This window comes from Cololabis saira, chromosome 1, assembly GCF_033807715.1.
Source record: "Cololabis saira isolate AMF1-May2022 chromosome 1, fColSai1.1, whole genome shotgun sequence".
NCBI lineage: Eukaryota > Metazoa > Chordata > Actinopteri > Beloniformes > Belonidae > Cololabis > Cololabis saira.
This window is the reverse complement of record NC_084587.1, coordinates 42216742-42242417: the sequence shown is the minus strand read 5'-3', so window position 1 is coordinate 42242417 and position 25676 is coordinate 42216742. Positions and strand designations below refer to the sequence as shown.

The 25676-nt window shown below is 47.5% G+C and overlaps 1 protein-coding gene across 5 annotated transcripts in view; it reads left to right on the top strand.

Annotated features, from left to right (window-relative positions):
• The window catches only part of LOC133446162 (microtubule-associated tumor suppressor 1 homolog), a 64315-nt gene that overhangs the window by 8282 nt on the left and 30357 nt on the right, over positions 1 to 25676 (top strand). For 3 of the 5 annotated variants that reach the window (XM_061724065.1, XM_061724043.1, XM_061724054.1), the window contains exons 2-4: positions 12136 to 13409; positions 13485 to 13793; positions 17025 to 17172. In XM_061724065.1, the coding sequence (XP_061580049.1) occupies positions 12393 to 13409; positions 13485 to 13793; positions 17025 to 17172 (1474 nt within the window). In that variant the 5' untranslated portion in view covers positions 12136 to 12392. Of the gene's footprint in view, positions 1 to 2295; positions 2318 to 12135; positions 13410 to 13484; positions 13794 to 17024; positions 17173 to 25676 lie in introns of those variants that run through there. The other 2 variants (XM_061724073.1, XM_061724082.1) reach the window with 2 other exon arrangements.

Genomic DNA, 25676 nt, shown 5'->3' with positions numbered 1-25676 from the left:
GTGTGAGGAGGACGTGTGTGTGGGGAAGACGTGTGTGTGAGGAGTTGTGTGTGAGGAGGACGTGTGTGTGAGGAGGACGTGTGTGTGTGTGTGGACACGCGTCCAAGCCTGTGCCAGTGTGAACCAGGCGAGACCTCCTAACTGGACGTGTCCCGTTTTTTTCTTGTTGCTGCTGGAACGGAGCTGGAAGAGTAAGTTATGACTGTTGCAGTGTGTGTGTGTGTGTGTGTGTGTGTGTGTGTGTGTGTGTGTGTGTGTGTGTGTGTGTGTGTGTGTGTGTGTGTGTGTGTGAGCTGTTGTCGTGACCACATGCAGCTGATCCCTGCAGAGTCCAAACATTTCCTGGATTTTAAACGTTCCATCATGATTCCCCTTTGATTGCCAGAGTGGGAGGAGCAAATGGCCATGTGATCATGTTCAACACATAAACATATTTACAACATACAGTTGAACGTAGCAGGGGTTCACGTCCATGACGAGTGTTTGTGAACTTTTATGAACTTTATTAGGTTTATTGACGTAAAGCCACAAATGTATGCATAATTAGGGCCGTGGTTTTTATGAGTGACAGCTTGTGTTTGTTAAACAGTTACCCGTCACTTTAGCTACTTAGCATGTTTGTCGCTCTTGACGCGGGGATGCGAATAAAGACCTCCCCAAGAATAATCACTACAGTGTTTTGGTGTTGATTGTGCTAACGGACCGCCATGACCAGCTCTGGGTCTGGGAATGAAGGTTAGCTTAGCAGTCAGCGACGGCTGTCTCTTAGCTGCTAGCCAGCCCCAACCATCTACCAGGTTCAATGACTGGACCACCGCCTGGCTAGCTACCTTCATCTGCAGTTCTGCCAGAACCCTAGCTAGCCCTCAGCGGACCTCTGGGACCCGGGCCGACCTGGAGGAGAAGAGCCACATGAGTGTAGCGAGAGCTGAGCTCCTGGTGGAGTCCAGGCCAAGCTCGGTCCTGGTGCAGCCATCCGGGTGAAGGTAGCTCGGTTGGAACTTGCAAGCCTCAACTAGCAGGCGGACCAGGTCCTCCAGGTCCTCCAGGTCCTCCAGGTCCTCCAGATCCTCCAGATCCTCCAGATCCTCCAGGTCCTCCAGGTCCTCCAGGTCCTCCAGGTCCTCCAGATCCTCCAGATCCTCCAGGTCCTCCAGGTCCTCCAGGTCCTCCAGATCCTCCAGATCCTCCAGATCCTCCAGGTCCTCCAGGTCCTCCAGGTCCTCCAGATCCTGCAGATCCTCCAGGTCCTCCAGGTCCTCCAGGTCCTGGTGTCTCAGGCAGAACTACAGATTTATTTCAGGAGTTATTTTGGTTGCAGCATCTGAAACAGGGATAGATAGCTTTGATCGGAGTGAATTAACGTAACATTAGTTAGCATCATCCGTTAGCATCATCAGTTAGCTTCCATTGAGGTAAGGTGGGCGTGTTCTAACCAGGAATCGGGCTTGTTCTTCTTGTTTGTTTGTTTGAGTCAACTCCTGTCATAACCATCTCAAGAGAATGTACGAGGGACGTCAGAGAGGGTTTGTCCAGTTCTCATTATACACCGACCCGAACGGTCCCTCAAACACTCGCCGCTTCTGGCCCCGCATGAAAAACCCGTCTGACGATGAAGCTGAGCAGCTGAGCCAGAGCTCGGTTTGTGTAAACGGGGTCGTATGGCGGCCCGTCCCACGGCTCACACACTTGGAGGTCCTGGTGACGGTTTGAGAGGATGCAGGTCTGCAGGAAGCGGCGTGTGTATGATGTAACCGTCTCTGAAATGTTCCAGAGGCGGTCGGGGGAGGCGTCATGTCCCCCGCTGCTCAGTCCGTGCTGTAAAAACACGGCAGAAGTGTTGACCATGTACGGACTCGGTGGTGGGTTCAGGTGGTGAGCCTTCCAGCTCCATCACTGGATGAGTTCTGTTTTTTATTTCATGTTAAATCAAGAATCCTGCAGATGAGAGACTTTAATCACAGGGCCTGAAAACCTGCAGCGTCGCTTTAGCGAGGCTCCATCTCCAAACAGATACCCGCTCGGCTCCGCTGCCTCGTATCCGGGTATCGATCCGGTGGTGTCAGAGCTGGAGAAGGACACAGCGGATTATGTAACCATCCACACTGAGCCCGTGGATGTCAGGTCCAGTTGTGATTGGACTGGCGCCGAGCCAGCTCCTGCATGTCGACCCCTCTGGCTGCCTGTTAGCTCCGTTCCTCTCATATTACCCCAGGACTCTGGGTTCTAGATGTACTGACACTCCATGATCACCATGTTGATGCCCTGCTGCAGCTTCTGCTCCAGAACCTTCTGACCTGCTGCTGCCGTTCCTTGGGTTTGTAGCTGCAGAACTTTGTGTTTCATGTTTGTGCTTTCATGTCATTTATGTGTAACTGTGGGAGTTTCTGAGTTCTGCTGCATCATGACACATGCATCACACACACACACACACACACACACACACACACACACACACACACACACACACACACACACACACACACACACACACACACACTCCTGCAGCAGGAGAAGCAGGATGCCAACAGACCGTAGGTTTTGTAGCAGTGTTGTAGTCCAAGTCCAAGTCAGAGTTTGAATGAGTTTGGATCCGACTTGTGTCTGAGTCCGAGTCACTCGAATCCGAGTCCAGAGTCTGAGTCAGTCTAATTAGAGTCAGTTGAGTCTGAGTCAAGACTCCAGTTTGAGTTAAAGGCGCTAGAGTCTGAGTCAGTCGAGTCCGAGTCCAGACTTGAGTCCAGGTCAGTAGAGGAACCGCAGGTCTGGATCCAGATCCCATGGTCATTGATTGTAGTTGATGTGTGGTACTGATCCATGAAGTGATACACGGTTGAGACTAGGGGTGGGTATTGGGAAGGACCTCACGATACGAAACGCATCACGATACTTGAGCCACGATACGATACGCATTGCGATATCCCGATTATGCGATATCCCGATTATTATATTCTACATAGTTCACCGAAAAATTTAAAAATGCATTACACATCTTAAAATCCAAGTTGTATATATGTACATCAGATGATAGTGATGGATCTTAAAATCCGAGTTGCACGTTCATCAGATTATAGTGACAATTCATGGGACAAACTGAGTCAAAACAATGTTTTATTATAACTATACAAGCTAAAGTTACAACATATTTGTATATGTTTTTCATATTATTTACATCATATGAAATTAACATTAAATTTAGTATGAGGTTGCTTTAATTATGTGGCAAATGATAATAAACACAAGGAAGATGGAACTAAAACCAAGGACAGGCACAGTGATCAGTCAGTATAGATATACATCCATAAATAAATAAACCTCTGTCCATTATTTTTCATTTTTTAAGGACAGGCAATTGTGTTATATAAAAAATAAATTATAAAATGAAATAAAACGTGAAATAAAACCTGAGCTCAGTGCAGGGCCCTCCCAGGGTTGGTAGAGAGTGGCAATGCCCAGGACTGTCACTTAGGTAGGAGCACTGGGTGATATAATGGGAAAAAGATCGGGGATAAAAAATATTTAAAAAAAAAATAAAAAATAAAAAATAAATAAATTAAAAAAATCGATATTCAAATTTTGAATATCGATATTGAATCGGCTGGAAAAGTATCGCGATATATTGCCATATCGATATTTTTGCCCACCCCTAGTTGAGACGAGCTGGGCAGGGGGACGGAGTTGTTTCAGGTGGTGTTTGCTGATGTTCGGGACCACAGACTTCGACAGCTAGACGATACTTACTAAAAGTAATGACACATTACCTCAAATGATACTGAAACAGTTTTTTTAACCTGTAAAAACTCCTTGATGTCACTTTAAGTTCCACACAAACACCGTAGGATGCATCCTCCCACCCAATGACTAAGCAGTCTGCCATTGCCATGGTAACAGCTTCGACTGTAATGGCCTTGTCCTTTGTTTGCAGCAGCGAGGCGTTCGGTGTAACGTGGCGGTTTCTTGTCTCTCTGATCGGGTCGTGTGTCTGTCACAGACCTGCAGAGGTGTGTTTGCAGTCGTGCCGGTTCGGTGTCGCTGTAACGCGATGCGGCTCGGCTCGTGAAGGAAAGGTGAGCCTCCTGACTGTCAGCGAGCTCCCCGGATGACTGCACGCCCGTCCGGAACAAAACATCTACACAAAGTCCCTCACACCATCATTCAGAGACGTTCAGTTTAAACTCCATTCAGCCGGTGGTTTGATGGGAAATATTAACAGATCAGTTTGGTTTGATTATGCAATCTCCTCTCTGGCAGGAGATGCAGTTTCACTGAGACTGCATCTGTTATGTGAAACTGTTCTGGTAACACGAGGAGTCCGAAATGTTCTGGTCCTCAAACCTGATTGGCTATCAATACCTTTGCAGAGATGTTTATACCATCTTGCTGGTGAAAACGGGGCAGGTGACGGCAGGAAATGACTCGGCAGCTTGTAGATCCCCCTGCAGCAGCAGGAACCCTCGGTAGATGTTTCAGACTAAATATGGAAGGTATTTTATAACCCTTCCCAGAATGATGTGTGGCAACAATTGCTTATCTGAGAATAATGTTGATGTCTTTTCCCCTTGGCATTGTGTTAACACACACCTGAATGCACCAGACCAGCAAACTGCAAAAAACATCTGCTTTTATAGAGGTTAGTTTTCCAGCACACCTGCTGATGATCAGTTCATCAGTATCCGATGATCAGCTCATCAATAGTTGATGATCAGTTCATCAGTAGCTCATGATCAGCTCATCAATAGCCGATCACTAGATCTGTCGTAGTTCACCCAAATCCTGCGGCAGCACTAAGTTTCAGCTGCTGAAGCTGAACTGTCACGGATGCTGACGAGCTCATATGAGGTTGTTCTTAACTCATGGGGAAGATTTTTGTTTTGAAGTCCAGTTCCAGAAAACCTTGGAACAGAAAACCACGTTTATCACGGCGTATTTGTGGCCGTGTTCCCTCTCACAGGTGTGACTGAACATTGTAAAACTGTGAAACATTACTTAACACACTGTGACAGGCAGGAAACACTTGTTGCTGAGGACATTTGGACGAAGGCTAAAGTCCTGCGGAGGAACCTGACAAATATTAACCCAGAACCCTGTTTGTCCCCTTGTTTGAACAAGTATGGACCAGTAATTGTTTACTGTATTTTATGCCCCATTAGTTTTTTTGGTTCTTTAACACGTGATCACATGGAAAAGTTTTTCAGCTGCTAAACAAAACTGTTTTATTACAAGTCAAAAAAATCTATAATGAAAATAAGAATCCATGTTTTTTTCACCAATCTAAAAGTTTTTTACTCAGACTCAAGTTTGGTTTTCATATCTAACATTTATTGGGAATGCATTTGTATTATTAGGGCCTGAGCACTTACAGTGCGAAGACCCTATTGTATCTGTAGGAGTTCTCGTTCTTGTTCTCGTTTTTATTTTTCCGACGAAATGAGGGCCTTTTTGCCCCCCTAAACGTGCCCCAAAAGTCACCAAATTTTGTACGCAAGCCAGGCCTGGCGAAAGATTTGATATTTAATGTTTTGCATTAATGGGCGTGGCCTAATGGCTCAACAGCACCCCCTAGAAAACTTTGTGCCGCAAGCCCCACAATACGGTTTGACGTACATGCACGAAAATCGGTACACACCTGTATTATGGAACAACTTAAAGAAAAGTCTCTTGGAGCCATGGCCGAAACCGAAGAAGAAGTCTGCCATTTTGAATGAATCGGGTCATTTTGGCGCAATTTATGCCATTTCTTCGGCCGCTTCTTCACCCGAACCATAACGTGCACCCAGGTGTGTTATACATCAAAATGTGTGTCTTGATCCTGCGACGACGCGCATTACTTTTCTCAGTCAAACGCGTTACCGTGGCGACGATAGACACCAAAAAGCGCGCCCCCCCCCCCCCCCCCCCCCCCCCTTCATCTGATTAGTCTATATTTGATGCCATTTCTGCCATAACTTTTGAATGGTTTGCTATAGAGAGTCGTAGCTGGTGTCATCCGCTAAATGTCCAGGCCTGAAGACATCTACTTGCAAGTCATACAAGCGCTTCCACTGCAGCACGCCTGAACGTGCACAAGGGTGCGAGGGCCCATTCATCGCTGCTTGCAGCTTTAATTATTTTTATTATTGCACAGTGATTGATTACTCTGAGACTATGAGTGATGAGAGTTCATCAGAGCAACAGCTTGGAGGAAGAAACTGTCTCTGAGTCTGGAGGTTTTGGCTACAGAGTTCTGTAGCTCCGTCCAGAGGGGAGGAGTTCACACAGACTGTGTCCTGGGTGTGAGGGGTCTGCAGAGATGTTACCTGCCTGTTTCCTGGTCCTGGACCGGTACAGGTCCTGGATAGATAGGAGGTTAGTCCCAGTTATCCTCTCTGCAGACCTGATTGTCCGCTGCAGTCTGTGCCTGTCTAGTTTGGTGGACGATCCAAACCAGACAGTGATGGAAGAGCAGAGAACAGACTGAATGACGGCAGAGTAGAAGGTGGTCAGCAGCTGCTGTGGAGGTTAAACTTCCTGAGCTGATGCAGGAAGTACAACCTCTGCTGAGCTTCTTCCTGACAGAGTTAATGTGGGTGGTTGGTTCACTTCAGGTCCCGGGAGATGGTGGATCCAGGAACCTGAAGGAGTCTGAGGTGGAGATGGTGCTGTTGAGGATGGTGAGGGGGGGAGTGGCGGTGGGTTTTTTCGGAAGTCCACCGTCATCTCCACAGTCTTGAGCAGGTTCAGCTCCAGGTGGTTCCAACTGCACCAGTGGACCAATAGTTCCACTTCCTGTCTGTACGCGGACTCATCCCCCTCGGATCAGGCCGATGACGATGGTGTCGTCCGCGTACTTCAGGAGCTTCACAGACGAGTCCCCTGAGGTGCAGTCGTTGGTGTAGAGGGAGAAGCTCCTCCTTGTGTCTCTGTTTTTTTCTTCTATCCTGGTCACCTTCAGAGCCACCTAAGAGCCCTGTTGGTCAGCCAGACCGCCACAGTTATGGATTAATTTAGGTTTGATCAATGATCATTTTAGATAAATGGAAGATCCTCATGAACCAGAACCCATAAACCTAGTAAAGCAGCCTGTCCTTCATTGACGCAGGCCCCGCTTGAGTTCCTGAATGAAACGTCAGCCAGCTTCTCAAACAATGGAGCTGAGTGTTCGCTGCGGGGGAATTAAGTGGTGGTTGCAGCCGCTGAGGCTGGCACGAGCCGCTCTGGACTCCATTACTGCCTCCTGTTAGTGAGAACACACACTGGCGATGACGGCGTGATCCCATCAGAGACCACAGCGGAAAGTCAGAGAGGCGGCAGAAGAGCGAGGAGGCGCCATCAAGCTGAGGAGGAAAACAAGGAGTGGATGAAGGCGGATTGGATCTGACGTCACTGACCTCGATGGGCGGAAAAAGAAAACGACGCCGAGCAAAGAAGCCGTCGCTCGCGGGTCTCGGAGATTTAGGGGAGACATATTCTGCTTTTCCACACGTTCTGAGGTTTTAGTGAAACTTTTGTTCCACGTTCTGATGAAAGTCCCACGGACGCAGTCCAGCAGCTCCCTCCTCACCACATCTGTACAGCTGTGTATGACAGCTGCTTGTTAGGGGGCGGGGTCAGACACGAGGCTCCAACGTGTCCTGCTCAGTGTGCCTGGTGGTTCAGACGCACAAATATTAATTATCATCATTAGGGCTGTTCGATTTTGCCCAAAAATAAAATCTCGATTTTTTTCTCTCAAAATCCGATTTTCGATTACGATTATTTTGTGAATTGACAAAAGGCAAAGAAATGATTTCAAATATGCTGTTTTTTTATTGAACATTTGCTTCATTGGGCTTTAAGTGCAAACTTTGCTCTTATTAAACCAAAAATGAATGAATAAAGTGCAAAACTCTGTAAAATAAGTTGAAAAAAAGTTTAAAAAAATATAATAAAATATAAAGTTTTATCTCTGAAAAAAAAAATCAGCAAATCAGCACTTGCAAACATACAGTAAGTTATATTTCCAATTAAATAAAACAAGACATTTTCTAATTAAACTAAACTGGGTCTTTGCATGCTAAATAATAATGCAACCCATGAAGGAGGTAGAGGTGTGTAATGTCAGTCATTACATTTGCTATTCACATTTGCAAGTTTTTTGCAAGGAACACGAGCCGGTCTATCTCATCTGGCTTGAGGGATGCCCGGTGGCATGTTCCAACGCCCCCTCCTACACTAAAGAGCCTCTCCCATGGGGCACTTGTCGCAGGAATTGAGAGGTATTTCCATCAATCATTAATAAGTGTGCAGACAAGGTTAAAAAAAAGTGAAAAATCGATTTTACGATTTTCACGTTTTAACATCGTTCTAATTACATAATCGCGATTACGATTTAAAATCGATTAATCGCACAGCCCTAATTATCATCATAGGTTAGCGTAAGCTAAGTCAAACTAAAGTGATTGACTGTGATTGACACTGGGTGGGCGTGTTCCACCCAGTGTAGGAGCTAGGGGGGTGACGTCACAGAAGGTTGTCCAGTTCTTCTTCGACAGGGATTATGTGTCCCTTCAGCTTCATTAAACGTGTTAATATACGTCAGTATTTTGAACCTGAAGTACCAAAACATCAGGAGCAGAGACGTTTTCGCGTCTCACGGCACTTGTTCTGCGTGAAGATGGCCGTTCTTCGTTAAAACCCATCTCAGCACGAACAACGCTGCGTTCTGTTCTTCTCTTCTCCGGGTCAAATGGTGGTGACCTCATGATCTTTAATGATGATGATCACTTGATTCAGCCGACTTGCTGCTCCGACTCGTCTCAGAACCGGCCGCTTGTAAAGGAGACGCCCCTCGTCTCCAGGTCCATCCAGCTCAGAATTCAGCCTTGTCGACACGCGTGTCCCAGTGTGCATCGGGGCTCCGACGCTGCTCTTCAGCCTCGCCGTGGCGCCGGCTTCACGCACTCGCCCACTCGCCGGTGATCCTGACAGGAGTGGACGGGTCGCTTGCTCCGAGGACGAGCGTTGAGGAGCTCGGAGCCAGAGGAAGTCAGTTCAGTTACCATGTCAAAGAGGGCCGGCGTCCCACTCCGCCTGAGTGGATGTGGGACGTTTCACCAGCCGCCTCTCTGCATGAGCGTTAAAACGGCCGCGTGTTCCAGTGGACTCTGACAAACCCACAAGAACCTCATGAACACGTGAAAATGTTCCACCAGGAGGACAGAGGCCCCGTTTACACGTAGCAAAAACGGTGGTGTTTTCATGCGTTTTGGCTGTTCGTTCACACAAAAACGAAGCTCAAAGTCACCAAAACGATCATTTCTGAAAATTCCGGCCAAAATAGAGATTTGCAAAAACGGACAAACGGACATTTAGGCTTCAGAACGTCACATTATGCGACAGAAACGTCACCAGCATCATGTGTGCGACCTGTGTTTACAATTTGTTTGGCCACTGTAGTTACTCGTGTCATTATTTGATGTTTTTTTCCAGGATTCTGATTGGCTAGCATGACTTTATGCTTCTCGTTACACTGCCGCCTGTAGGTTTGGCTGCTCATAGCACCCCTTAACGGCGTATTCATGCGGGTTCGTATAAATGAAAAGTTTTAGAAAACGATCTGATGTAAATTATGGTATTTTTCAAAACGTAGAGGGGGAAATATTTTGTTGTTTTTGTAAATATCCGGCTATGTGTAAACGGGGCCTGAGACGCTGTCTTTGTCTTCTCATTGGTTTTGGTCAGCTGGAGGACAGAGCTGATGAGCGCTGCTCACGCCACCTTGGGTCGACGCTCCCCGTTTCTCTGGAGACGGCACGACCCCGAGACACCTGATGTCTCTCATCATCACCCCGTATGTCTGCTGACGCTCATTTTAGTGTCGGCCTGCAGGACGCGTCCCCAAGCAGCATCCTTGAAGGTCCTTGCGTAGCAACGATGCAGGGAAACGTCCCCGTGTTGTCAACAAAGGAGGAAGTGAGGTGGGAGGGATTTTAATGCTCGTGCCTCCGGAGCGCGTTAAGCTCATTAGCTGTTGAGGAGACGGGGGGAAAGTCCAGTCTGGGGCCTCTGGCCCTCAGACCACACCGGCGATGGAACTGCGCTGACGAGGGTTACCATGGCAACCTTACGTCCAGCAGTCGCGCCTCAGACGCCGCCGGAGGGACAAGAGAAGCCCGATGTCCACCTTGTCTGGAGGCTGGTTCAGCATCTTCTCACTTCCATGTTGGCTTCTGCCCACAGAGGTCCTGATGGGGTCCAAACGGACGCGTTAGGCTGCAGTCAGGGTGGGGCGGAGGTGTTGCATCTCTGCAGGATGGGTGTGTGTTTTACTGGACAGTCGAAGACGATCCGTGTCCTTGTCCTCATCTCTACCTGGACGCGTCTCCGGCCCCCAGGGGCCTGGCTGATGGAGGAGAAGCTCTGCCCTGGATCTGACGGCCTTTTTTAGCTGCTGCTCCGGTTCCTCTGTTTCTGACCCACATACACCCAAACACACTCACACATTACACACACTTTACACCCAAACACACTCACACTTTACACACACTTTACACACACATTACACACAAATTACACACATTACACACACTTTACACCCAAACACACTCACACTTTACACACACTTTACACACACATTACACCCAAACACACTCACACATTACACACACTTTACACACACTTTACACACACATTACACACACATTACACACACTTTACACACACATTACACACACATTACACAAATTACACATGTTAGGCCTCATTGGACCGACAGCCCAGTTCTGATCTGCAGCTCAGTGTGTACTTTAAAGGAGCCGTCTGTAAGAAATGTCCAAAACTGGTACTGCAGTCACTTTCAAAATATTGTTGAGTGGCGTGTACCCTCCCCCTCCTCCCCCCGACCAGAGGTTGCCAGGTAGGCTGCAGAATGCAGCAGGAACGTAGGCTGCCATGGCTGCCATAATTAGAGCCGAGCTGGCAACCCGGATGCCGAAACAATACTGACTTGGTGATTGGGAGATAGGTGGAGGGTGGAGCTTCAGAAACAATACTGACTTGGTGATTGGGAGATAGGTGGAGGGTGGAGCTTCAGAAACAATACTGACTTGGTGATTGGGAGATAGGTGGAGGGTGGAGCTTCAGGCCAAAACAAAAAATGACGACATAAACATCAACTCCTCTTTTTAAACTGGAATATCCTGGCTTGAGTGCTGTTGTCAGTGACATAAGTATTTGAAATGAACATGATTTTTAAATGTCTGTTGACATATCGGGGTCATTTTATGATTCGTTTTATTATTGCTCTTACATACAGCTCCTTTAAGATTCCCCGTCGTGTCGCTGCAGCGGAGTAGCTGCAGCTGCAGCTGCAGCTGCAGCGGTGTAGCTGCAGTGGAGTAGCTGCAGCGGTGTAGCTGCAGCGGAGTAGCTGCAGCCGTGTAGCTGCAGCCGTGTAGCTGCAGTGGAGTAGCTGCAGCTGCAGCTGCAGCGGAGTAGCTGCAGCGGAGTAGCTGCAGCGGAGTAGCTGCAGCGGTGTAGCTGCAGTGGAGTAGCTGCAGCGGTGTAGCTGCAGCGGTGTAGCTGCAGCCGTGTAGCTGCAGCGGAGTAGCTGCAGCGGTGTAGCTGCAGTGGAGTGGAGTAGCAGCGGTGTAGCTGCAGCGGTGTAGCTGCAGCCGTGTAGCTGCAGCCGTGTAGCTGCAGTGGAGTAGCTGCAGGGGAGTAGCTGCAGTCATTCCTGCCGCCTGCAGGGGGCAGCTTTTCTCTGCTCTCCAGAGAGTCTTGACGCTGGTTCCTTCCTGCAAACGCCAAAACCAACTTTGTTCTGTCTGAACATACGCGTGAACGTGCCTCCTCAGGGAGCTGCATGCTGGATGATCAACCGCCGGTACCGGCCCGGCAAATCTGCCCAGAGTTTCTTGTTCCACGGCTGGATGAGACATACAGCTGAGTCTCTCTGATCGGTTTGTACAGTTAGTTACCCAAACTTACCCATAATGCCACCGTTTTTACGTTTTTACCCAGCATGCCTTGTCGGCCCTTGAGATCAGGCGTTTGCTGTCCTCCTCGCAGCTGTAGCTTCTCTAAACCGCAGGTTCGCGTGAGGACATGGTTCCTCTCTTCTGATGCACGTCTTCCTGACGATTTAAATTAAAACCATTTTCTGCCTGTGTCTTGCAGCCGGTGAGGGTTTTGCTCGGCGGAGTCCTCTTCACGCCCCGTGTGCAGATCTGCCCTCGCTCTGCTCCTCTGAACGGAGATCCAGACCTCTGAAGATGCTGCTGGATGCCGGTCTGGTGGAAGCAGCTCTACGACCAGCAGCAGGCGTCAACGTGGATGTGGAGGTCTGAAGGGAGGACGGCCGTCTGCAGATTGTCCTGAGATGACTAGAAGGGTTTAGCTCGGAGAGATAAAAGAACCCTCAAACAGACCCGGAGATGAGCGTAGGGGAGCCCAGCGGGTCCAGCATGAAGCTCCCTCTTCACCACGCCGGAGACCACAATGGCAATGCCTTCCCTGTCTCATCCTCCTCGTCCTCCTCTTTGTCCTCCTGCCTGGGGGCGTCGTCCCCCGAGTCCCTGCGGAGCCTGAGCAGCCTGAGCGGGGGCCGGACCGACAGCCCGCTGGACTACGAGGTGCTGGAGGTCACCCTGACGACCACGGTGATGACCAAAGAGGACGCGGTGACGGGGGTGGTGCTTTCCAGATGGCCTCCGGAGGACGAGCAGCAGCGCGGCAACAATGAGGAGGAGGAGGTGTCGGCGGGGAGGGATCTCTCAGAGTCCAATGAAACCTCTCTGTCCGTGTACCTGGATGCAGATGGTTCCGGAGACCGACAAGAGTCCTGGAACGACAACCGGACGCTGTCCCTGTCCCTGAAGAGCAGTGATGGTAGCCATGGCAACAGCTGCGACCTCAGCAGTGGGAGCAGTGTTGGGAGAAGACGAGGCTCCTTCGATCCCGACTCAGACGCCACAGAGGTCCCCGCTGACGACGACGATGATGATGAGGAGGAAGAGGAGGCCTTGTTTCTGTCCGTGAGCTCCGACATGTACGTGACGCTCACGCAGGAGATCCCGGCCGGATCACCTGAGCGCCACCCCGAGGGGCCGCTGCTCGGCGATCAGGACTCACGGCAGACGTCTCACGGCGGTCCGGAGGACCTCAGCTCCCAGACTTCAGTCAGCTCAGCGTCCTGCAACGGTCCAGCTGAAGACGCTCCAACAGTCGCACCTCTCCCACCCGAGGAACCTGGAAGTTGTCCAGCAGCACCCGAAGCTCCCCAGACGGACTCAACGTCAAAACCCAAGCAGCCCGGCGCTGACGCACCGGCCTCCCCCGCTGTGAAACTGTCCAGTGTGGAAGCCAAGAGAGTTTCAAGGCCGTACATGAAATCAGACAGAGCTAAAGAAGGATCCCGGTGCAACACCTACGCGCCCAAAGTGCCCCCCAAGGTACGATTTTCTTACCCCATGGCTTCTGCAGAGTCAGTACAGCTGTCTGCTAATGTTCCAACTCTTTGTCCTCAGCAGACCAGGCCGACTCCAGCCGCCGTCATCAGGAAGGGTCGGGGCGATGGGGGCCCGGGATCCTCTCCCGGTCCAATCAAAGTCGCCGTCATCCTGAGACCCGTCAGGGGAAAGAGCCGCACTCTCAAAAACAACCACAAGATGGCAGCGACCACCAAGCCTGCTCAGCTGAAGAGGGTTGTAGCCCTCAGTCGAGCTCTGTCTGATTCGAGCAGCTCTCTGGGCTCTGAGGGGGTTGGGGGGGCCGCAGAGTCTCCCAGAAGGCAGGGTGGAGGAGAGGCCAACCCAGAAACACCAAGAAGTCCTTGGGTGAGTTTCAGGGTGATACGAAGAGCATGGCCAGGTGTGTGTGTGTGTGTGTGTGTGTGTGTGTGTGTGTGTGTGTGTGTGTGTGTGTGTGTGTGTGTGTGTGTGTGTGTGTGTGTGTGTGACTCGTTGTAACCTAGCGTTTAACATCTGGATCAAAGTTCAAGACTGTTAGACCCAATCCCAATACTCCCCCTCCCTCACTACCACTAGCCCTAAAAAAGAAGGGACAGATTTTAGGGCACTTGAAATCTTCCCAGGTCTGTCCCAATACTCCCACTACTCCTACTTTCAGCACCACCACTAATCAGGAAGCTGAGAGCCAAAAGCTGTTTTAATTTCAGCTGTAGCGCTGTTAATATGCCACTTTATTAAGTTTTAATATTTTTTCAGGCGTAAAAGTAACCGTTAGATCCCCAACCTGGGCTCAGTTTATCCAAATAACACCTGTTAAGAAATTTGACCCGATGTTTTTGGAGATGATGAGAGCTGCCGGAGTACAGACGTGATCGCGCTGCGCCGTCGTCCCGGGGGAGAAACCTGCAGCTCTGTGGAGAATTACCGCTGGCTGAAATAAATCATTTAGGAAGATAAATGTTGGTTTAATAGATGAAATCTAACAGTTGTAGCTACGCCTGTTAAGAAATTTGCTCGAAAATTTAGAGATCTCTGCCTGCCGGCTCCGGAGCTGATTTATGGTTCCGCATTAAATCGACGCAGAGCCTACGGCGTAGGGTACGTAACCTACGCCGTAGGCTCTGCGTTGGTGTAACGCTGAACCATAAATCAGCCTTTATTCTGGCGATGTTTGAAAAAGACTTTGCAACAACGGGCAAACGAGTGATTATGTACATTCACTGAGTGAATATTATGAAAGTAAAATATATATTTCTCGCTAGAAATGTAATCAAAAGGCATTTTTATGCAGAAACTAATTCAAAATATTGATTTTATTCACTAAAAAATAAGAAATGTCAGCCATGTTTTTTGTTTTGATTCAGTCGGCAAATGACGACGAAAAGCATTCTGGGAAATGTTTCTGTCCCTCGATCAAACTAGTGAGGATCGGAAAACCCTCGTAGGGACAGATTCATAGCCACTACACTACTTTTCGTCACTCCCCCTAGGTGGAAAGAGGAATTGGGACACCACTACCCTCACGGGAACGCGCAAAATTTAGGGGTAGGGATGAAAACTAGGGGTAGTGATAGTATTGGGACAGGGCCTTAGTCGCTACGAGCTGCAGCCTGAGGTGTGCATGCCCTGCTCTTGACTGAGGGAGGAGTGCACCGACTCTAGTATGTGTTTTAGTACCCATTAAGAACATTACTTAAGTAAAAGTATAAAAGTACCTCAAATTAAATATAATAAAGTACCAAAAGTACATGGTGTAAAATGTACTTAAGTACAAAAGTAAAAAGTACAAAGTACAAAATTCTTTTCAAAAGGATTACAAAGAAATGAAGTCCCAACATTGTCATGCTGTCGAAAGTGGCTTTATTCCAAGAATTTGCTTACAACTCTAAATAATGGTGATATTATTCTGACCCCTTTAGCGTTTGTTTCCATTTTAATTTCTCCCTTTGCTCATCACTGCTGCTGTACCCCATTGGCCCCGCTGACAGGTACACCCCCAGCCTGTAGTATGCAGTGACAACATTAAGCAACCCCAGCTGAAGGAGGATGAAGGAGACTCTTATATATTATTTATATTTATTATTTATATTATTAGACATTCTTTGCTGATTTTGCTTTTCTTCTGAGAGCGTGTGTCGTTCCTCCTCCATTTTCAGCACTGCTTGTGTCTTCAAAGTAGCCACGCAGCAGAACTCCGCCCACCTTGGAGCGCAGCCCCTTATAGGGTACTCTATTGGCGCTTTTGCACTAGTATCTACTCAACTCGCTTCTACCCGCCACGGCCCCGTCTTGCGCTTTTGCACTAGGGGCTGAGGCGGGTAGAGCCGCTGCAAGCAGATACTTTTTCTGTAACCATTCTGGCGAGGTTCTAACCGGGCTGAGCCGGGACTATTTCTGACATCACCACCCTCCGCGCCACTGATTGGTCGGGGGGCCGTCAGACGTTTGAATCAGGAAGTGGGAGTCAGCGCGAGAGCGACTGGCGGCGATTTTATTATACAGGGCAAACGTCTGTTTGGTGATCCAACTCTGAGGTGCAGATATTCATAAACCTGGTGGCTGACGAGAGAATTAAAAAAGGGATGTAGACGGGCTGTTTTACTCTCAGCTGCTCGCGGCTCCAGCTGATTTCTCATCAGCGCCGACACGAACAAAGCGGTTGCGCAATCGAGTACGTCACAGCAGCTTCACCCCAACCTGCCCACTTCTCCCCTGGATGTGGAAAAACAAACGGGGACAAAACGGGTGGAGCCGCGCCGAGCCGCGCCGATGAGGTACTAGTGCAAAAGCGCCATATGAGCGCAGCCACGGTGTGCTGTTCTCACGGCAATAGCCTAGATTTTCATTTAATGTAAGACTTTAATTTGTAGCGAGTAACGACGTGTCCAATTTTAAATATAGCGGATTAAAAGTTTTTTTCCTTGAAAATGTAACGAAGTAAAAGTAAAAATACAGAAAAATAAAAGTATCAATAAAAGTACAAATTCTCAAAAATCTTACTTAAGTACAGTAACAAAGTACTTGTACTTTTACTTTACACCACTGCCAGTAACCAGTAACCTGTTGCACGTGTGCAGAAACCGTCCATCCGTCATAATCCAGCAGGAATGTTGGCGCACAATTCGGCGTGTTGGTACCGGCAACCTGGCGTGGGCGGCGGGCCGCCCCAGTCTCGGCTCTGCAGGAACCTCTGCGAGCGGAGGTGGAACCTTTCCGTCCTGACGGCTCCGTCGGCACTAAAGCTCGGCCTGAGACGTGCCAGAGCCTCGTCCACAAACTGGGTCCATGTGTGCCGGTGTTTATAGAGTCAGAGGGGGAGGGCTGGGGGGCCGGGGCCCGGGGGCGAGGCCCGGTCCGAGCTGGGGGGGTGAACAACACAATGGGAACTTCTTGTGGTTGCAGCACACTCCCAGTTTCCCTGCAGTTGTTTCCTCCCCTCCCGACACACTCCTCCCCTCCTGCAGCCTCTCCCTCACTTCCCCCGTCTGCATTTCTGCCTCTGAGCGGGGGATGGCCGACACCATGGTCTCGGTGTGCAGCTCCGAGCTCAGAGCGCTCAGCTGGGACGCCGTCACTAAACACCAGCTCTTCCTGCAGAGAGTCTCCTCCAGGCTGGGACCCGGCGCCCCCAGGCCGCCGGCGAGGGGAGCCGCAGCGCCGCCGGGCTCGGGGACCGGACCTCCAGGACTCCAGCAGGCCCAGACCGACGGAGGACAGAGTCCGAGCAAAGCCAGACCGAGCCTCGGTGAGTCCGTTCACGTGAAAACACACACCTCAGCTTGTTGACTGATGTGTGTGTGTGTGCGTGTGTGTGTGTTTCACAGCTGCACGTAGCAGAAGTCCGTCTCTGCAGAAGTTGTCAGTGTTGCATATGACTTTCACCCTGAACTTCCTGTTGGTCTGCAGGAGTTAAACCACTTTCTCCCCGTTTTTCTTCTTTGTTTTTGTTTTTTTTTTCTTCCTGGTGATAGTTTGAGGTCTGTTTGTTTCCCTGCTGTGGTCAGTGTGTGTGTGTGTGTGTGTGTGTGTGTGTGTGTGTGTGTGTGTGTGTGTGTGTGTGTGTGTGTGTGTGTGTGTGTCCTGGGGGGGATGTTTCCACAATAACACTGTCATCTGGTCTGTAATTCCACGCGTGCGAGTGGCTCGAGTCCCGTCCTCCGTTGTCGCGGCGATGCAGCGTGTCATTATCACAGCAGAAATTGCTCGTGTGCAGATTGCGTTTCTGTGTGTGTGTGTGTGTGTGTGTTTCTGCGTGTGTGTAAAAGCAGATCTTTGTCCTCAAAAAGGCCAAATCCTGGCTCACAGAAGCGTGTCTGTCCTCTCCACTGATGAGCGGGGACAAACGGACGCCCCTTGACCTCAGACTTGGATCTCCCTCGGTGAATTCCTCAGACTTCCTGATTGTCTGTTGTCCCACTTTTATTGCTTCCTGACTTGACAACTTCACCGGACAGCCAGCCACGAGTCTGTCATGTCCCTGCTCATGTCCCTGCTCATGTCCCTGCTCATGTCCCTGCTCATGTCCCTGCCTCAGAAAGTGGTCTCCTCTGGTTGCTAAGCAACACAACACGGTTCACTAAGTGGTCTTTAGTTAGTAATACAGCTAACGGATAACTACCAACACTAAACGGACTCCAAGAGAGACACTGACACACAGGACTGCACTTGAGACGTGGACATGGACGCTGTGACATCGTCTTCTGGTTGTTTTAAAGCCCTGACTTCTGATCACGTAGAAGCGGGACATCTAAGGAACGTCCTCGACTCTGGTGTAGGACACGATGAAGTGCATGGGGTATTACAAGACACGGCGGACCGTCACTAGAGAGCCCTGCACAGGACTGTTTTCTTCATGGCCCACTGAATTACCATTACCGCTGGCACCCGCAACGTGTGTGTTACACTCCCACCCGCTCCCGCAGTGTTTACATCCACTCCCACCCGCACCCGCTAACTCTGAGAATTCATGCCCGCACAATAATAGAGATGCATTGATTTAGTGTCTTCTCCCGTCCCACAAGAGAAATGTCCCAGACAAATCTATCTGATTTAATGTTAACATGATCATTGTGGAGCTTGATGGGTCATTGACAGTTCATAGGAAACCTGACAGAAAGTTAGACACATATCCATCATTGTCATCATCTCACAAGCTATTTCGCCTTTTGCGCAGCATCAATTATGTGATTGAGGTTATAGCAATGAGCAGAGGTGTCTTCAGTATTCACATTCATTACTCAGGTAGAAGTATAGATACTAGAGTTTAAAAATACTCCTGTAGAAGTTGAAGTATCATCTCAAAGTTTTTACTCAAGTAAAAGTATAAAACTACTGGTTTCAAAACTACTTAAAGTATAAAAGTAAAAGTAATGTAAGGGGGAAAAAAGCCATTAAGGACAAAAGCCATTGAAAATGAATGCATCTTAGTATAATGCAAATATATTAAAGAACCATATATGTGTACTATTGAGCATTAACATGTAACAGAGAGCAGGAGATATGATGACTAGTTGCCTATAAGTATTGTAATGGTGCAAAAAGTCAAACTTCAGAGGCATGTTATCATTTATCCTAACCTTTATTGGAATGTACATCCAAGTTTAGTTGCAGGAATCTGAGGGAACAGATGTAAGAACAAAACTGGACAAGAACATCTGAAACAACCACAACCAAATTCACTCTATCCGGATGGAGCAATTTAACTGGATAGTTTTTATTAAAGGCCGAAATGAAATAGAGTAACGAGGCTGTTTTTAAAATGTAAGGAGTAAAAAGTACAGATAATTGCGTGAAAATGTAAGGAGTAAAAGTAAAAAGTCGTCTGAAAAATAATTACTCCAGTGAAGTATAGATAACCAAAATTTCTACTTAAGTAAGGTAACGAAGTATTTGTACTTTGTTACTTGACACCTCTGGCAATGAGGCTGTGAGGGGCTCAAATAACACTAATAAATAACATAAAATAAACAAAGTTAATAAATGGAACAAATTAATTTAACAAATGAATCACTTGGCCATTACATTGCTGTAGAGGGAGAGAATGCTGCTGACCGACTGCTGGTCCCAATCTCGTGCGTCTCTCTTCCAAGATGCGCCACAGACACTAAACGCAGTTTCTCCAAATATCTGACTTGCCCTGCTTTGTCTTTTTGTAAAGACCTTGTTTGAGGTTCTTTTCCTCGTCATTGATTTCCATCTTGTCGCTAGGCTACATCCCGATCCTGCAGTGTTTTTTTTAGCCGCCCGCTGCAAAGTTCAAACCCGCGAGATTTGCGTTGGGTCCCGCGGGACCCGGTGGGACACAATCCCAATGCAGCCCTCTAGTCCCCACTCATCAGAGCAGCGTTGGTGGTGGCTCTGGTGTCAACGCAGATCTGCGGGGTGGAGTCGGCTCGTGCCGATGTGACATCATCCACACTTACAAGAACAAGAAAAAAGATGTTCTGAAAGCTTCGGGTGATGTCCGGCCCCTAGTGGTCACCAGTGGTTCTGCACCCGAGGCTCTTCTGCATCAGTCCTTTTATGGACGGAGGAAACTGAAGCCGATATAGTAAGACGCTGTAGGACACATGAGACAGAAGAGAGGACGAGGAGACGTGAGCAGCTCTTACCGCACTTCAGTTTCTGAGGTAACGCGATCCAGCTGCTTCTTCCTTTAAAACTGCAACCAAACGAAGCCAGATGTTTCCTGCAGGCTTCACTGCTGCGCGTGTGTGCGTGTATGTGTGTGTGCATGTGCTTGTGTGTGTGAGGTAATGCTCTGCAGTGAACACATGTAAACCTCGTCTGATTACAAGACTTCTTTAACAGATCTCAGATGAAAGTTCTGAGATCTGCTGAGAAGAATCAGAGGTCCTGACGTGAGAAACACGACGCAGCCACATCTAGAAAACTGCTGCACTTGAAGAAAAACAGAAACCACAATGAGTCAGAACATGAGGGAAGGTTTGTGTCCTCAGGGCCACCGTAGTCCACGAGCACAATCCTTTAAAGTCCTGTAATGATGCAAACGCGTGAGGAGATGTGTTGAAGGAACAAACTCGTCTCCGTTTGGTTTCATTTAGTCTCCAGAACGTCACCTTAGTTTCTTTTGAATATGTTTCATCAGACGATGAGCTTGATGTTCGTGTTCAGACTCCAACATTCATGTTTGCCAGTTTACACAAGCTGGTTGTTCAGTTTTCTTCTATCGACCGCCAGGGTCTGCGTCCAGACCTGTTTACGTTACAGGGCTGTTTCATGACTGTTACGGATCGGTTTCATTACTGTTACGGATCTGTTTCATTACTGTTAGGCGTTTATCACATGAATATTACAGGGCTGTTTCATGACTGTTACGGATCGGTTTCATTACTGTTAGGCGTTTATCACATGAATATTACAGGGCTGTTTCATGACTGTTACGGTGCTGTTTCATAACCGTTACGGATCTGTTTCATTACTGTTAGGCGTTTACCACATGAATATTACAGGGCTGTTTCATGACTGTTACGCGTCTGTTTCATTACTATTACGCGTCTGTTTCATTACTATTACACGTCTGTTTCATGACTGTTACGCGTCTGTTTCATTACTGTTACACGTCTGTTTCATTACTATTATGCGTCTGTTTCATTACTGTTACACGTCTGTTTCATTACTATTATGCGTCTGTTTCATTACTATTATGCGTCTGTTTCATTACTATTACGCGTCTGTTTCATTACTATTACGCGTCTGTTTCATTACTATTATGCGTCTGTTTCATTACTGTTACGCGTCTGTTTCATTACTGTTACACGTCTGTTTCATTACTATTATGCGTCTGTTTCATTACTGTTACACGTCTGTTTCATTACTATTATGCGTCTGTTTCATTACTGTTACACGTCTGTTTCATTACTATTACGCGTCTGTTTCATTACTGTTACACGTCTGTTTCATTACTGTTACGCATCTGTTTCATTACTGTTACACGTCTGTTTCATTACTGTTACACGTCTGTTTCATTACTATTATGCGTCTGTTTCATTACTATTACGCGTCTGTTTCATTACTGTTACGCATCTGTTTCATTACTGTTACACGTCTGTTTCATTACTGTTACACGTCTGTTTCATTACTATTATGCGTCTGTTTCATTACTGTTACACGTCTGTTTCATTACTGTTACACGTCTGTTTCATTACTGTTACACGTCTGTTTCATTACTATTATGCGTCTGTTTCATTACTGTTACACGTCTGTTTCATTACTATTATGCGTCTGTTTCATTACTATTATGCGTCTGTTTCATTACTATTATGCGTCTGTTTCATTACTATTACGCGTCTGTTTCATTACTATTATGCGTCTGTTTCATTACTATTATGCGTCTGTTTCATTACTGTTACACGTCTGTTTCATTACTATTATGCGTCTGTTTCATTACTATTATGCGTCTGTTTCATTACTATTACGCGTCTGTTTCATTACTATTATGCGTCTGTTTCATTACTGTTACACGTCTGTTTCATTACTATTATGCGTCTGTTTCATTACTATTATGCGTCTGTTTCATTACTATTACGCGTCTGTTTCATTACTATTATGCGTCTGTTTCATTACTGTTACACGTCTGTTTCATTACTGTTACACGTCTGTTTCATTACTATTATGCGTCTGTTTCATTACTATTATGCGTCTGTTTCATTACTATTATGCGTCTGTTTCATTACTATTATGCGTCTGTTTCATTACTATTACGCGTCTGTTTCATTACTGTTACACGTCTGTTTCATTACTATTATGCGTCTGTTTCATTACTGTTACACGTCTGTTTCATTACTATTATGCGTCTGTTTCATTACTGTTATGCGTCTGTTTCATTACTATTATGCGTCTGTTTCATTACTGTTACACGTCTGTTTCATTACTGTTACACGTCTGTTTCATTACTGTTATGCGTCTGTTTCATTACTATTATGCGTCTGTTTCATTACTGTTACGCGTCTGTTTCATTACTATTATGCGTCTGTTTCATTACTATTATGCGTCTGTTTCATTACTGTTACGCGTCTGTTTCATTACTATTATGCGTCTGTTTCATTACTATTATGCGTCTGTTTCATTACTGTTACACGTCTGTTTCATTACTGTTACGCGTCTGTTTCATTACTGTTACACGTCTGTTTCATTACTATTACGCGTCTGTTTCATTACTGTTACACGTCTGTTTCATTACTGTTACGCGTCTGTTTCATTACTGTTACGCGTCTGTTTCATTACTGTTACACGTCTGTTTCATTACTGTTACACGTCTGTTTCATTACTGTTACACGTCTGTTTCATTACTGTTACACGTCTGTTTCATTACTGTTACGCGTCTGTTTCATTACTGTTACACGTCTGTTTCATTACTATTACGCGTCTATTACATGAATATTACAGGGCTGTTTCATGACTGTTACAGGGCTGTTTCATGACTGTTACACATCTGTTTTATAAATATTATGGGGCTGTTTCATGACCGTCAGGGGCTGTTTCATAACTGTTACGAATGTATTTTATAAATATAACGGGGTTGTTTCATGACTCTTATGCGTCAGTTTCATGACTGTTACGAGGCTGTTTCATGACTGTTACACATCTGTTTTATAAATATTATGGGGCTGTTTCATGACTGTTACAGGGCTGTTTCATGACTGTTACACATCTGTTTTATAAATATTATGGGGCTGTTTCATGACTGTTACAGGGCTGTTTCATGGCTGTTACAGTTCCGTTTCATGACTATTACACATCTATTTCATGAATGTTACAGGTCTGTTTTGTGATTGTTTAACGGCTGTCTCGTGACCGTTTAACGGCTGTTTCATGACTGTTCTATATTAAGCAGACTCTTGACACTGAACATGACTGAGTGAATCTTCATGTTGACAGAATGAACAAAGTTGTTTCCACCACAAATCAGCTTCTTCAGGCCACGTAGGAGTTTCAGGCCGCGGGTCCTCTGAAACCAAGCGTCTGCCTGAAGCCCGGGGGGTTCCTCTGCTCCTGATATCTCTTTGACCTGCGAACGTGCACGGACTGTTTCCACGAGCGTTTCCTGGTTCGGTGTGAAGAGGAAGACGTAACTCCTCTCAGTGATCCGTCCTGCCTTTGGAAAGAATGTGTGATTCAGGCCACAAAAATGACGAGTGACGAGTGTTTCATACGTCCTCGCCTGTACAACAAGAGTCTGCCGCCGCGGCTCCCGGCGACAAATCCCGTTTCTGCTGCGGATTTGAGTTTATTTAGCTGTGGTGTAAACTGGTGTAGCGACTCTTACATGTGCTCACTGCTGATGGAGCAGGTTTGATCACGTCGGCTCGTAGCACCTGAAAGGCCTCGAGGTACCCTCGGGTCGTCGGTAGGAAGCTGCCTGTACGTTCAGAAGCTTCATTCAACAAGTCCTGACTCCCATAAAAGTCATGTATTCCTCTCAACTGTCCTGACTCTTGATCTGGAAATTGTTTGACCTTTTTCTTTCAGTGAATGAAGGTCTATGAATATGCTAATCCCCGCCCACAACTCCACCCACCTTATCTGACTCTGTGATGCCCTTCAAAGACCAGATCTGTTATTGCTGTAATTCAGCCTGTAATTCAGTAAGTGTTTGACCCAGAAAGTGATCCTCCACAGGAGGAAGAGCTGACCCAGATACTGGACATAGTCCACATCTGCAGGTTGCCCCGGTGCACGTTAGACCTTGACTGGTGACTCAGGGTGAGTCCTAAACCAACCACAGATGTGAGTAGCGGGGAATTGTCGTTGGGACATTCTTGACGTTTGAAGTCACGTGACTCACTGACCCAACTGACCGAGCTGTGGGTCCATTGAGGAAGTCACGAGAACCTGAGTCATCTTGGAGGACTGGAGTCCATTTCTTGTGGTCCAGATCCACTGATGAATTTGTAAACTTGTAGTTTTATTTTAAAGTTTAGGGTCTTTTTCAATGGAAAAATCTAAACGCATCGAATTTCAGCATCGTCACCTCTTACCTGATGGAAAGGTCTGGAACCAGAGGTGGAGCTAAAGCAGAACCAAGAACCAAGATCCAGACCATCAGTTCCCCTTCTGACCACTAGGGTCTTGATCCAGACCTGCAGTTCCTCTACTGACCACTAGGGTCTTGATCCAGACCTGCAGTTCCTGTACTGACCACTAGGGTCTTGATCCAGACCTGCAGTTCCTGTACTGACCACTAGGGTCTTGATCCAGACCTGCAGTTCCTCTACTGACCATTAGGGTCTTGATCCAGACCTGCAGTTCCTGTACTGACCACTAGGGTCTTGATCCAGACCTGCAGTTCCTGTACTGACCACTAGGGTCTGGATCCAGACCTGCAGTTCCTGTAGGGTCTGGATCCAGACCTGCAGTTCCTGTACTGACCACTAGGGTCTTGATCCAGACCTGCAGTTCCTGTACTGACCACTAGGGTCTTGATCCAGACCTGCAGTTCCTCTACTGACCACTAGGGTGTGGATCCAGACCTGCAGTTCCTGTACTGACCACTAGGGTGTGGATCCAGACCTGCAGTTCCTGTACTGACCACTAGGGTGTGGATCCAGACCTGCAGTTCCTCTACTGACCACTAGGGTGTGGATCCAGACCTGCAGTTCCTCTACTGACCACTAGGGTGTGGATCCAGACCTGCAGTTCCTGTACTGACCACTAGGACCTAGATCCAGACCTGCAGTTCCTCTACTGACCACTAGGGTCCGGATCCAGACCTGCAGTTCCTCTACTGACCACTAGGGTCCGGATCCAGACCTGCAGTTCCTCTACTGACCACTAGGGTCTGGATCCAGCAGTGAGTTCATCTTCATGTCCAACTTAACAGCAGAAATAAACATATTTACAGTCTGGTACAAAAACAGTTTTAGTCTCGGTTACAGTTTTGCCTCCATGGCGACTGTAGGCAGGTGAATTTTTATGAACCTCATGAAGTAGATTAAAGCTGAGGTTGGCCTGGAAGCAGTGTTGCCACCCTAATGAGTTTTCAGACCCCTCTGGCGACTTAATTTCAAAGAAACATGAGACTAATCTCGTGACTTTTTCAGGTATTGTTGAAGGCTTTTGTGGACTTGAACTTGAAGGCTGGTTTTGGTTCTCACTCTTCTCAGCGAGCAGCCGGTGCTGCTGTGGGCCCCTCCCCCTTCCCAAAGCGCCCTCAGGTGGCCCAATCCTGGTGCAGTTAGTGTCCGGTACGGCTTCCATTACGTTCACATACCCATGAGCACTTACGCA